Source organism: Oncorhynchus mykiss, chromosome 3 (assembly GCF_013265735.2).
Source record: "Oncorhynchus mykiss isolate Arlee chromosome 3, USDA_OmykA_1.1, whole genome shotgun sequence".
NCBI lineage: Eukaryota > Metazoa > Chordata > Actinopteri > Salmoniformes > Salmonidae > Oncorhynchus > Oncorhynchus mykiss.
Genome location: NC_048567.1, coordinates 56,162,868 through 56,178,056, shown reverse-complemented (window position 1 = coordinate 56,178,056; position 15,189 = coordinate 56,162,868). Strand labels below are relative to the sequence as shown.

The window sequence follows — 15,189 nt, the reverse complement described above, 5'->3', positions numbered from 1 at the left end:
TTACATATCTGTTCAATCTAACCCTGGAATGATCTAACCCTACCACTTTCAAAAGGGGGAGATCAACTCTTTTAAATAATTATAGGCCCATCTCAAAGCTGTCACCCCTGGTGAAAATACTTGAAACGCTTGTGAATGAACAGCTAAAAGAGTTTTTATTTACTAACTCTATTTTATCAATGTATCAATCGGGCTTCAGGAAGAAGCATATCACAATTACAGCAGCCATGAAGGTGTTAAATGATATCACTGAAGCCCTTGATAAAAAAAACTGCACTGTCTCACTTTTTATTGATCTCTCTAAGGCTTTTGATACAGTTGATCATGCTATACTAAGGCAGAGATTGTCGAGTGTAGGTCTTTCAGAGCATGCAGTTGGATGGTTTGCTAACTATCAGTCTGATAAAACTCAGTGCACTCAATTTGATGGTCTTATGTCTGTTAAATTGTCTGTCTTTAATGGTGTGCCCCAAGGCTCTCGTACTTGGTCCTCTCTTATTCACTATTTATATAAATGATTTAGACAAAAATATCCAAAATGCAAAATTTCATTTTTATGCTGATGATGCTGTTATTTACTGTTGTGCCTCGTCTCTTACAAAATCTTTCCAGAACTTGCAAACTGCTTTTTATACTATTCAACATACCTTGTGTCAATTGAAGCTTATCCTCAATACTGACTAAGCTAATGGTGTTTTCTAAAGCAAGAAATATACCTCTGAACCTTTCACCTATTACTACCTGTCAGGGCAAGGAGATTGAGGTTGCAACCTCATATAAATATCTTGGAATTTTAATTGATGACGGCCTCTTTTAAATTGCATATTCAACAACCTACAAAAAAATTGAAGCTGAAATTGGGATTTTATTTTAGGAATAAGGCCTGTTTTCCTTTTGAAGCCAGAAGAAGGCTAGTATCAGCTACATTTATGCCTTTACTAGACTATGGGGATATTTTATATATGAATGCTTCCGCTCAGTGTTTGAGATCAATTGACACCCTTTACCATGGCACTTTGAGATTTATTTTAAACTATAAAATCCTTACGCACCACTGCACTTTGTACCAGGGTTGGCTGGCCTTCTCTAGTCACTCGTAGGCTCAGGCACTGGTATATTTTTATTTACAAAGCCATTTGGGGAGTTTACTACCTTTTTATTTGGGCATTTTTATTGTTCAGAAATGTGGTGGGTACTCTTCGTTCGCTGGACTTTATCCTGCTAACTGTTCCAAATGTCCGAACTGAATTTGGTAAAAGGGCTTTTATGTACTCTGCGCCATGGTCTTGGAATGCCTTACAAAATACTTTTAAACTGTAAGAACTTGTCCCGATTGGTATTTCTAAATCACTGATGAATGATCTTGAGACTGATTCCCTGACCTGTCAATGTTTTTAATTAGCTGTTTTTGATTTTGTTATACTCTTGTGAATTCTATGGTTTTTACTAGATTACTTGTTTGTCATGTTGTTTAATGACTTGGTGCAGCCTATCTTGGCCAGGACGCTCTTGAAAAAGAGATTTTAAATCTCAATGAGCCCTTCCTGGTTAAATAAAGGTTAAATAAATAAAATATTCAAATATCCGAACGGATGTTAGTATTTGATTACTTACTTGATTACATGATCCATGTGACATTGCTACACACAATGATATAACATGACATTTCAAGCTCTTAATTTGATGAAAAACACTTTTGAATGTAGTTTTTATAACGTTCGCCCCATAAAAAGACAGTGCAGCCCACACAGGTTTCACTCGTGAAAGTAGTTGTTATTGTCAGCCAATCAAAGTGGCACTGCAGTCAGAGACTCCATTCTAATCCATGCAAATTGGAATTAAAATTACAGAATGAAGTTAGCTAAATGTTCCTGTTAATTTGACTCTTTTTTAACTTGGCAGGTCAGTCAAGAACAAATTCTTACTTTTAATGATGGTTGTATGACAGATTTTTACCTTGTTCACTCAGGGATTTGATCTTGCAACCTCCTGGTTACTAATCCAACACTCTAACCACTAGGCTACCTGCCACCCCTGTTCAAAGGCCATCATTGACAATAAGAATTTGTTCTTAACTGACTTGCCTAGTTAAATAAAGGTAAAATAAAAAAATAAAAATAAAAATGAGAAGGAGTAGGCTACAACGAGCAACTGACAGGTAGGCTGATGTTTAGTCTGAATGGAGTTGCTGTAGACAAGAACGGGGAGTGCAACGAAATATCCCAAGCCTCTGCCTCCCCCTCCCCAGCCCCGCTGCAACAGCAGCAAGCCACTCTCCCCTGTGTTTCGCAGCCTCAGCAGCATGCAAGTACCCCAGTACAAACAACCTTTTTTTTTTAAACACATGTATTTCGACTATCCGGATATCCCCTCCAAAAATCTGGATATTATTCGAATAGTGAAATTATTTCAAATTTCCATCCCTACTCCTTGCACAACCTGGCAATTGACTCTCATGCTGGGTATCACAGGTATCCGACCTGGGTCAAATGCTTTGATTTAGTGTGCACTTTTGGCGAAAATTAACTCAAGATCAGTGTTTGAATGTGCAGTATGTGACCCAGGTCTGACAAAGGTATTGGCATTTTTAGCTCAATTTACCTATGGGTATAACAGGTATTGCTAGTACTCACACTCGCTGTACTGCTGCAGCTGTCCAAACTCAGATGGACTCAGACACTCCCAGTTCCCAACTCCATCTCCCATCATGATGCCAGCTGGGGGAGGTGAGGGAGGATGGTAGTGTGCCTCTCAGGGTACAGAGGTTCTAGTGCTGGTTATCCCTGGGTGGTGAAGAGGAGTGAGGTAGAGCTGAGGAGGTTAACTGTCATCCCAAATCCTTCCCAGTGAGTGGGGGTGGTGGTAGAAACAGATGCCAGAGATGGTGGGGTGGGGGAAGGGGGATAAGGACGGGCAGTATGTGATATGGAGGTCCAGCTAGAGGCAGGTCTCTAGGTCTTTCCCGCTCTCTGACGTCAGACTCAAGCTGTTCCCCTCATCTCTGGTAGGAAGTGATATGTCCACAGCCCACAGTCAGTCCACACAGGGTCCCTTAGCAGGTCTGCTGCACCAATGACCTATAATGACCTAGATAGATAGGGGGGAGGAGGGGGGGGGGGGGTAGAGAGAAGGTGCAGCTTAGCTTTTATCAAACCATCTTTCACCATTTAAGAACACAGAGTACATACATAGAATACAAACAGAAAGGTTATACCCCTGTTGTTTATCCCGTCCTGGATAAAGAAAAACCACATACAGTACGTAGAGTTAAAAAGTGTCTCTCCTAAATGGAGCCAGCTCTGCTCTGTGGAGGAGAAATCAATACATCTCTCTGGGTGGACATCCTCACAGGGATGCAGCCAGGTGGAAAATGCACAGCAGTTTACCAGTTCATAGACACACGCACACACACAAATGCGCACATGTTTGCGCACATACACACACTCACACAAAATGTACCCGTTCATGGACAGGGAGGAGGGTGGGGAGAAAGATTCGAGCATCAAACATCTGTAAGGTGTAAATCAGGGGTGTCAAACTCATTCCACGGAGGGCCGAGTGTCTGCAGGTTTTTGGCTTTTCCTTTTAATTAAGACCTAGACAACCAGGTGAGGGGAGCTCCTTACCAATTTGTGACATTAATTTATCAATCAAATGTATCAATCAAGAGGGGAAAGAAAACCCACAGGCACTCAGCCCACCGTGGAATGAGTCTGACACTTGGTTTAAATGCAACAGAAGGAGAAACAGCAACACAGGGGAAGGATCGGGGAGAGGACCTATAACTGAGGCCAAGGTTGTGTGATGAAAGCTGCCCTACCCTCAGTGAGAGTTAGGTGATGATGTTAGCCATGGGAGCTCATCACAGAGGTGTAAATTGGACTCCTGGGGTTGGTGTGGAGAGATCAAAGTTGAATCTCGTCAACCACATATGTACTAACACAAACACACACACACACACACACACGCGTATACAGATGTACAAACGCAGACACACACTTATTCATGTTCACATACACATTTACACACGTGCATGCAACATGTGCAAGAATACTGAATAGACACACACTGTGATTTGCAACTGATCCAATTCTATGAGAGCTTTTCTGATGCATTCTCTTCCTAGAAGTTGTAAAGATGAAATGACTTCTTGGTAAAACTACAATATTTAACAGTACTGTGGCATGGGATGACTTGATTGGCAGAAAGAGGAGAGGGAAATTACAAGAGAGATTTAGTATACTAGTTAGGTAGACCTCAAGTGTAGACTGACAGAACAATAATGAGAGAGAATACAGTGTAAATTCTGAGAATCAGAATAGTAAAAATGTAATTACTTCTAGGTATTGTAAAGCATAAGCTGATTTGAAAGGCCCAGAGAGGAGGGATGACTAGAGAGACCTAGTTTGATATAGGCAGACCACAACTGCTTGGCATCCGACCACAAGGCGCTACAGAGGGTAGTGCGTACGGCCTAGTACATCACTTGGGAATGATCTCCCTGCCATCCAGGAAGTTTATACCAGGTGGTGTCAGAGGAAGGCCCTACAAAATGTCAAAGACTCCAGCCACCCAAGTCATAGACTGTTCTCTCTGCTACCGCACAACAAGTGATGTCAATGAACCAAGCAATAAGACTGCTAAATAGTTTGTTAAATAGTTAACCAAATACAGTGCCTTGCGAAAGTATTCGGCCCCCTTGAACTTTGCGACCTTTTGCCACATTTCAGGCTTCAAACATAAAGATATAAAACTGTATTTTTTTGTGAAGAATCAACAACAAGTGGGACACAATCATGAAGTGGAACGACATTTATTGGATATTTCAAACTTTTTTAACAAATCAAAAACTGAAAAATTGGGCGTGCAAAATTATTCAGCCCCCTTAAGTTAATACTTTGTAGCGCCACCTTTTGCTGCAATTACAGCTGTAAGTCGCTTGGGGTATGTCTCTATCAGTTTTGCACATCGAGAGACTGACATTTTTTCCCATTCCTCCTTGCAAAACAGCTCGAGCTCAGTGAGGTTGGATGGAGAGCATTTGTGAACAGCAGTTTTCAGTTCTTTCCACAGATTCTCGATTGGATTCAGGTCTGGACTTTGACTTGGCCATTCTAACACCTGGATATGTTTATTTTTGAACCATTCCATTGTAGATTTTGCTTTATGTTTTGGATCATTGTCTTGTTGGAAGACAAATCTCTGTCCCAGTCTCAGGTCCTTTGCAGACTCCATCAGGTTTTCTTCCAGAATGGTCCTGTATTTGGCTCCATCCATCTTCCCATAAATTTTAACCATCTTCCCTGTCTCTGCTGAAGAAAAGCAGGCCCAAACCATGATGCTGCCACCACCATGTTTGACAGTGTGTTCAGGGTGATGAGCTGTGTTGCTTTTACGCCAAACATAACGTTTTGCATTGTTGCCAAAAAGTTCAATTTTGGTTTCATCTGACCAGAGCACCTTCTTCCACATGTTTGGTGTGTCTCCCAGGTGGCTTGTGGCAAACTTTAAACAACACTTTTTATGGATATCTTTAAGAAATGGCTTTCTTCTTGCCACTCTTCCATAAAGGCCAGATTTGTGCAATATACGACTGACTGATTGTTGTCCTATGGACAGAGTCTCCCACCTCAGCTGTAGATCTCTGCAGTTCATCCAGAGTGATCATGGGTCTCTTGGCTGCATCTCTGATCAGTCTTCTCCTTGTATGAGCTGAAAGTTTAGAGGGACGGCCAGGTCTTGGTAGATTTGCAGTGGTCTGATACTCCTTCCATTTCAATATTATCGCTTGCACAGTGCTCCTTGGGATGTTTAAAGCTTGGGAAATATTTTTGTATCCAAATCCGGCTTTAAACTTCTTCACAACAGTATCTCAGACCTGCCTGGTGTGTTCCTTGTTCTTCATGATGCTCTCTGCGCTTTTAACGGACCTCTGAGACTATCACAGTGCAGGTGCATTTATACGGAGACTTGATTACACACAGGTGGATTGTATTTATCATCATTAGTCATTTAGGTCAACATTGGATCATTCAGAGATCCTCACTGAACTTCTGGAGAGAGTTTGCTGCACTGAAAGTAAAGGGGCTGAATAATTTTGCACGCCCAATTTTTCAGTTTTTGATTTGTTAAAACAGTTTGAAATATCCAATAAATGTCGCTCCACTTCATGATTGTGTCCCACTTGTTGTTGATTCTTCACAAAAAAATACAGTTTTATATCTTTATGTTTGAAGCCTGAAATGTGGCAAAAGGTCGCAAAGTTCAAGGGGGCCGAATACTTTCGCAAGGCACTGTATCTTTATGTACATATTCTTTATCCCTTTACACGTGTGTTTATAAGGTAGTAGTTTTGGAATTGTTAGGTTAGATTACTCGTTGGTTATTACTGCATTGTCGGAACTAGAAGCACAAGCATTTCGCTACACTCGCATTAACATCTGCTAACCATGTGTATGTGAAAAATAAATTTGATTTGATTCATTATTACTTTTATTATTACGTGTTATACCTTTTATATTATTTCTCTATTTTCTTTATTTCTGCATTGTTGGGAAGGGCCCGTAAGTAAGCATTTCACTGTCAGTCTACACCTAGTGTTCACGAAGAATGTGACATACAATTTTCTTTGACATTCTAGTGTGAGAGAGAGAATACAGTGTCTAAATATGGTGGGGAAATCCCTGGGTGGCACTAAAAGTATACTATAGGGGAGAGTGGGATAAGTTGAGCCAGCCCTTCCCACATTGGGCACACACTAGTTGAATCATCATTGTTTCCACTTACTTTCAATGAAATTATGTTGAACCAATGTGGAATAGACATTGAATTGACGTCTATGCCCAGTGGGTTGTTTCTAGGAAACCAGATACAAAATGAATTATGTGGCAAATAATTAGGAAGAGATCATCATTTCATGGAGTAGATGAAGGAAGAAAACACATGGAAAAAGTGGTAAACAAGTTAGGTAGAGAAAAAGGACTTTCCAGCCAGGTCTCATAGACTAGATGTAACATAGCACATGAAAATCCAGGACACGTAAAGACAGAAGGTTACTTCACAAAAATGAAAGGAGGGTGGTTTGTCAGGGTGTATGGGTAGGTGTATGAAGCGAACAACTAGCAACCCAAACGTTGCGTGTTCAAATCTTATCATGGACAAGTTTAGCATTTTAGAAACTATGCAACTAATTACTACTGTTAGTTATTTTGCAACTACTTTGCATGTTAGCTAACCCTTCCCCTAACCATAATCTTAACCCTTTAACCTAATTCCTAACCTTAACCCCTAGCCTAGCTAATCTTAGCCACCTAGATAACATTAGCATTAGTCAACTAACAACCTAACTAACGTTAGCCACATCAAATTGTCATTCATACAAAATGGATGATGGAGATCCACAAATGAATACATACCATAAAACGTTACATATCAGACTATATTGAGTTTCCCCAGATTTAATTTTACTATGTTATGTCTACCCCTGAGTCCAGGTTAGATTTTGACAAAGTCAAACGAATGTATTGTGTTATAGGTTTCATGATGCTTGTATCTAAACCAAAGTTGAACGTTTTAAGATTATTTTGTACAGCATTTGAGGTTCCAAACCTAGCATCTTTTTAATTGTGCGGGATCATATAGTCAGAATATTTGCCTTGTGGTATGTTGAGCCAATAGCCAACAGACAAATGATTATAACATGTTGCCAGTTTAATGCACAATATTGTTGCAGTGTGTCATGCATATGAACTCAAGGTAGTGCATTGTTATAGAGCAGATATCATCATGCCCTGTGTTCACAAACGTAAAACAAGCAGGGGTCTAGCCCCTTCAGGTTCTTGAGCGAGCAGGCAAGGAAGTGAGAGAAGGGAAGAAGTCCATTCGAGCAGCATCAAGGGATGAACAAATAAACTGAATGGCACTGAAGACGTACAGTACATGAACAAAAAAGAAAACAAACATGTTCGAAGGAGAGGCAATGATACAGTAGCAGAGGCACACAAGGTCTTTTCTGACTACATGGAGGCTGAGCTTGCTAATTATATTCAGAATCTTGTGGACCAGTTTCATGGGCTTAGTAGCCTCAAATGCAGAGAACTTGTCTACGAATTGGCACATTGAAACAACATCCCTGTCCCAGACAACTGGTCAAGAAGTGGAAGGGTAAGTGATATTTAACAGAGAGATCTATATCTAAATATAGGCATACATTTAAGATATGCAATATACCACATCCCCATGAATTAAACCTTGACCTACCAGCACCATCACCCACTGTCACAGGACACCGCCACCCACTTACCCCAAGGCGGCTCAACTTACCCTGTCCCTATGCCAAGAGACCACATTTTTGGAAAAGCTACGTTTTCAAAACTGTGATGTTTACATGAATTCCAAGAATACACAACATCCTGAAATATACAAAACACCTGAAGTGTATAAAACATTGCACCCTCTTTTGCCCTCAGAACAGCCTCAATTAATCGGGACATGGACTCTACAAGGTGTTGAAAGCGCTCCACAGGGATGCTTACCCATGTTGACTCCAATGCTTCCAACAGTTGTGTCAAGTTGGCTGGATGTCCTTTGGGTGGTGGAACATTCTTGATACACATGGGAAACTTTTGAGTGTGAAAAACCCTGCAGCATTGCAGGTCTTGACACACTCAAACCGGTGCGCCTGGCAACTACTACCGTACCCCATTCAAAGGCACATAAATATTTTGTCTTGCCCATTCACCCTCTGAATGGCACACAGATACACAATCCATGTCTCAATTGTCTCAAGGCTTAAACATCCTTCTTTAACCTGTCTCCTCCCCTTCATCCACATTGATTGCAGTGGATTTAACAGGTGACATCAATAAGGGATCAAAGCTTTCACCTGGATTCACCTGTCATGTCATGGAAAGAGCAGGTGTTCTTAATGTTTTGTACACTCAGTGCATGTAAATATCTTTGTTAGAAGGAATATTATATTTCCCTTAACTTCTATTAAGTTAAAGTAGTGATGCTGAATGTAAAAAATGGCTCAGCATACCTCATTCTCTCCTACTTTACTGAAGAGGTGGTCAGACAATATGGAGGATCCACTACTCTAATGGCATTAGAAAACATAAAGAGACCTTTGTCTGTACATAGACTATGGGGCAGCATCTAGGCCTATTTTCAGTACCTATACAACCAAACACAGATGGTCTGATCTCTATGAGTATGGTCTGTATTTGTCCATGTTCCTGTCAAATCATCCAGTTCCTGGAAAGTAATTTGAGAGCAGATTGTCTGAGCTTGTGTGTGCGCTCTTCCAATATTTTCTTACTATTTGAGGGAGCCTGGCAGGGAGCCAGGTGGGTGTTAGTGTCCCGATATAATTAAAGTGCCCAGTTGGTGTTTGATTTGGGCAGTACTTTGCCAGCACTGGGCCAGGTTACATCTGTCAAGCTAGCCTGGCACAGCTTTATCAAACCTGAGGTACAATATATTCTTTCCTGTTCATTTTGATCATTAGTGTGATCCAGAGTTTCATAACATCATTTTTAAGTTTGTCCATTAATCATGGCTGGTGTTATTTCTGTTACTCTCCCATAACAGCAATACATATGAATATGTTTCCCCACAGGAACAGTTTACTTCCAACTCGGAGTCCCAAAAAAATGGAATATTATCATATTCCTTTGAGAGTACTAAGCTAGTGGAATATATGGAAATCATCATATTTGGAGCTAGCGAGGTCACGTCTCAGTTCTCCTGCCTATCAGTTCTTAACAAATGACTCGATGAATCAATCAAAAAAAAGTATGACTTTTGCTCAGGTCGACACCTGGTTATGCCATTACTTCACAAATGGCTGAGTGGACTATCCTGACTAAATATAGATTAACTGATTGAATACACTTAGACTAATGAAGATTTGAGTTTGTGTAAGCCTATCTCAAGGGTGAATGGATATAAAAACCCAACTGTGAAGCACCACAGTGTCACTTTCAGACAGTGACATTTCTTGGCATTTTCCCAGACACGGCCATACTGTTTCTGTAAACAGATGAGTTGAATAAAGGTGCTATGGGTTTGAGAATGAAGGAAGGGCAGAAAAAAGAAAGAAAAAGAAAAAAAGAAAGTATGAATCCCAATTATTGGATAATCAAGCCTGGAAGGAAGTCTAAAAACAGAAATGTGTTCAAAACTGGTCAGCCTGCGGTCATGTACTTTGTAAATATACTAAAATAGACCAAACAAACATTCTCCATGTGTAGCCTATCAGTCTCCCCTTTCTCTCCTCTGTCTCACAGCCAGTTACAGGCTGTAATGAGTGCGAACTGGCGGCAGAGAAGTCAGACGCAGGAGAGCAAAGACTGTGTTACAACGGCGCAGTTTAACCATAAAAATCACTGTGAACAAAAACAATATATACAATGGGACAAAATCCCTTCGCACGCCAGACATAACGTGCAAATACATTTACAATAAACAATTCCGGACAAGGACATGGGGGAAACAGAGGGTTAAATAACCAGCATGTAATTATGGAATTGGAACCAGGTGTGTGGGATGACAAGACAAAAACAAATGGACAATGAAAGGTGGATCAGCGATGGCTAGGAGGCCGGCGACGCCGACCGAACAAGGAGAGGGACCGACTTCGGCAGAAGTTGTGACACAGGCAGACAAGGAGAAAAAGGTGTTGTTCAAAAATGAAAGTTCTGTCGTACCTGATAACTTTCCACGTCCAAACAACGTTCAAGGGTGGCATGTGATAATGGGGCAGCAGCACAGCATGCATGCTTGGATATTGGAGACGTACAGTGGAGGTGGAGGACAGAGAGAGGAGTGGAGCTGGTTGTCTGTGTGTGTGTGTGTGTGTGTGTGTGTGTGTGTGTGTGTGTGTGTTTGTGTGTGTTTGTGTGTGTGTGTGTGTGTGTGTGTGTGTGTGTGTGTGTGTGTGTGTGTGTGTGTGTGTGTGTGTGTGTGTGTGTGTGTGTATGTGTGTGTGTGTGTGTGTGTGTGCGTGTGCGTGCGTGCGCGTGTGTCATTTCACAAGAAAATTTGATCTTGTTACTTACTTGGAGTTCCCCGAAAAATCTGAGAATGACTATGATGCATGTGATATGTGAAATGCAAACCATGATGCCTACTAGCATACTATGAGCTCAATTATACAGACTAGGAATCGGGGAATCCTTTTGATACACACCTCCCCCAGTCTGCAGGACAATGGCAAAACATGACCTGTGAGTGGTATGAGTAAGGCTTCTATTTTTACGTTTTTCCACAGGAAGAAGAGTCAGTCTTGTGGTCCCCCCTGATGATTGAATGAATCATGCAATGAGAAACATGCAACCCTTATTATTTCTGAGTCAGAAACTTGCCAAAAGCCAATGAGAAAAAAGCCCACACAGACACAGACAGAGAGAATCAATCTAACCATCCTTTTGCCAGACCTCCTCTCTCTATTTAGTGTTCTAATGGACTGCATGCAGTAAGTTGTTCAGCCATTTAGACTGTTGATTTTGTGAAGAAAAAAGAGAGGAAAGGAGAGTGGATATTACCACCTCTAAGTTTATACTCAGCCTTCCATCTCTCAGCTCTGTAGAGCACGACCACTACTACACTGTGATAATGAGGCTGCAGCAAGGCTAGTTCAGACGTAGAGCATGCATGCTTGGAGATTGGAGATGTACAGTGGAGGTGGAGGACAGAGAGAGGAGTGGAGCTGGTTGTGTGTGTGTGTGTGTGTGTGTGTGTGTGTGTGTGTGTGTGTGTGTGTGTGTGTGTGTGTGTATGGTTGTGTGTGTTTGTGCATGAATCCGGGGGAAGGAGAGAGGGTAGGGTAGTGGAAATGAGGGGAGGGGCCGAGGGGGAGGCAGACGCACTTTCCGATCAACGGGATGGGACTTCCCCTCTGTGCAGAGGGATTCTGTTTGCTCACAAGGTTGCCTAGCAACTCTGACGTCATACAGTAAGTGTGCACACAAGCACAATAGGAGGAGGGGGAGGTAGGGGGAGGTTTAGCAGCAGAGTGGCACCTTGTGGATCAGTACTCTCGACAGTTTATGTGTCTAGAAAGGTACAGTACCAGGCCAGTCTGGCTGTATTTTTACTTCTGATACTAAGATGCTCTGTCTGTTGCAGATCATCATTCTCCCAAGTCGTCCTATAATAACCTGGAAGGCCCCGTTTTTCAGGAAAGCTTAAGGTGCGCTCTGCCTCCTCTCCAATCCAAGCAGCTTTTCCACACACCTAGAACCTAACGCTTCAATATAGTCAACATATTTGTTGTTTAACTTTTCAAATGTGTTACATTTTATACGTGGCATAATCACAACCAGTCACAATGTTTTAATCTGATTAGGCTACTTAAAAAGTCTCCTGTAAGCATGCACACGTTCGTCCAAAATCTAATTCCAGCATCATCAACATGGCCTGACATTAACCTGGTTTCCATCCAACCTTTTTATGTGAGTAAAGTACATGTCGGATAAAAAGGTCACAACATCATGGGAAAGCGTGCAATATATTAGGCTAGATTAAACAAATGATTATGAACTTCACAGGGTGGTGAAAGTGCATGTTGATGAGCTTGATGCTGATTTCAATAAATACTGACGGTCTTATTCTGGTGACATGATAATCGATGCTTGGCTGCCGTTTGACAAAAAACCCCACAAAAAACCCACTTTTGTCCATAATTATCTCATCATGTAGTAGGCTATACCTGCATTGTATGTGCGAGCTGTTCGCTGGAACACATGTGTAGTACCAGAGTGGGCACACTCGCTGTACCTACACAACATTTTTTTGTGACAAAACCATCAGTAGGCCTAGAGATTCAAATGCGATGGAAACCCATTTAACTTGTATTTTTTATTCGGTACCTGGGAATTTATGCGATAAAGTTATTTTTATGTGCACTACATATTTACTCACAGAGTTGTATCCACATGTCAATTTGATGGAAACAAATCTGATTGGAAAATGCGCATATTGTTTTTAATGCAGATTTTTGAATATTCACATGGAAATTTGTCACCAATTGGATGGAAACCTATAGACACCCTAAAGACAATGGCAGGTGCGCTAGTCCAGTGTCACTTTGATTAATCCTGCACATCATGGTTCACCAGCAGCCCTAAACATCTAAAGAATAAGCTACAGACCAGCCAAAACAAGAATTGTAAACTCCCCTCTCATTCTCTTCTGGAGTTTGAGCATTTTAAGCGGCTAGGCTGTCTATCTGTGGGGAAAAAAGTAGTATTTATTCAACTTTTTTTCTTGTTGTTGTAATTATTACGCTCCCCAATTGATTCAACTTGGTCTGGTCCACAGACTTATCACGGACTCAGCCCCCAGGAACTTAACTCTTTTTCATTTGTTAGAGATGTACACCAGCGTATTACCAGAGCCAGAAACGTTAATATTCACTGGTTTAAATATACCAGTGCGTTTGAGTGGAACAAAGCAACTCAAAACCATACCAACCATAACCACTTTTAAAAAGAATGTTAAAAGCTGGCTAATGTGTGAACATTTGTATGTATCTCTGTAATGTGTCTGTATCTCTGTAATGTGTCTGTATCTATGTAATGTGTCTGTATCTCTGTAATGTGTCTGTATCTCTGTAATGTGTCTGTATCTATGTAATGTGTCTGTATCTATGTAATGTGTCTGTATCTCTGTAATGTGTCTGTATCTCTGTAATGTGTCTGTATCTATGTAATTGCATGTACTGATAGGGACCCCGATGGAAAAATAAGGACCCCGATGGAAATAAGTCCCTGACTTTAATGTGCAATCCCGGTCACTTGTTTTTTTTTTTTTACTCTTTGTGTTTATGCATTTTTTTGAACTGACAAATAAAATCAACTAAACAATCTAAACTGTGCGGCGGGCATTTGATGAATGAAAGAGACATCTGTCACAAACCACCCAAAATATGAATGACATTCGGAGATACCGACAAGGTAAGGAGGGACCTATTTACTGTTTGTCGAGATTGAAGTCAGTGTGCTTTGTTTATTGCATTGTCACAAAATCCTGTTGGTGGAACATTTGTTGCATGTATTTTATGTAATTATAAATATGGCATCTTCATTTGGAAAATCCGATTTCCCACTAGCTGATCATTGTCTGCTGCCGGCTTTGGTCATAGTGTAAGCCTAATGAAACAGGCAGGGAGAGGGTGCTTGTCCGCGGTGGTCGGCAAACCCTCAACCTTCTGTCCCGTAGCCCTGCGTGACATCGACTGTGCCACAAAAGCATGCTGAAGTGGCAAAGTTAATACCACGTTTATAAACACAGGGTCGCTACAGTTATTGTTATGTGTGGTCGTAAACATTATTCTTAGTTAATTCTATGATGGGGAGGATGTGCAAAAAAACATTTCAGTACAAAAGAAGTGCTGTCCTTAATGAGCTGCAGTGAGTCAATCAGCCATTCAGACTGTTGATGTGGGGAGGAAAAGAAAGAGGAAAAGAGAGTGGATATTACCACCTCTAAGTTCATACTCAGCCTCTCGTTGCTGCAGAGCACTACCACTACTACACTGTGATAATGAGGCTGCAGAAGTACAGACGTAGAGCATGCATGCTTGGAGATTGGAGACCTACAGTAGAGGTAGAGGACAAAGAGAAGAGTGGAGCTGGTTGTCTGCGTGTGTGTGTGTGTGTGTGTGTGTGTGTGTGTGTGTGTGTGCGTGCGTGCGTGCGTGCGTGTGTGTGTGTGTGGGGGGCCGAATGGGAGACAGAAGCACTTGCCAATCAATAGGATAGGGCCTCCCCTCTGTGCAGAGAGGGATTCTGGCTTGCTCACAAGGTTGCCTAGCAACTCTGACATCATACAGTAAGTGTGCACACAACAAGGAGATGCACAATAGGAGGAGGGAGAGGTAGGGGGAGGTTCAGCAGCAGAGTGGCACCTTATGGATCAGTTTCTGTCTTAGTGTGGAGTATGTGTGCATGGGCATGTGAATGCACACAAAACATGATTGTTTGCAGTGCAAGTCAACCTGTGACGTCCACACACGATGTGGAAGGACCAATCCACTATCACAAATTATCGTGAAATAGACGCAAATTACTTTTGCTAAATTCGTGATAGAAAAACGAAAAGAAAAAAATGGTGTCCACCACACTTATTTTTATACAGTGCATTTCAATCACAGATGAACGTAGTAAGTTATTAAGGCAGAAACAA

At 41.4% G+C, this 15,189-nt stretch overlaps 1 protein-coding gene across 3 annotated transcripts in view; it reads right to left on the bottom strand.

Moving 5' to 3' along the window:
• The window catches only part of LOC110504343 (diacylglycerol kinase beta), a 149,375-nt gene that overhangs the window by 111,130 nt on the left and 23,056 nt on the right, over positions 1-15,189 (bottom strand). For all 3 annotated transcript variants that reach the window (XM_036974675.1, XM_036974677.1, XM_036974676.1), the window contains exon 2: positions 2,634-3,087. In XM_036974675.1, the coding sequence (XP_036830570.1) occupies positions 2,634-2,709 (76 nt within the window). In that variant the 5' untranslated portion in view covers positions 2,710-3,087. The remainder of the gene's footprint in view (positions 1-2,633; positions 3,088-15,189) is intronic.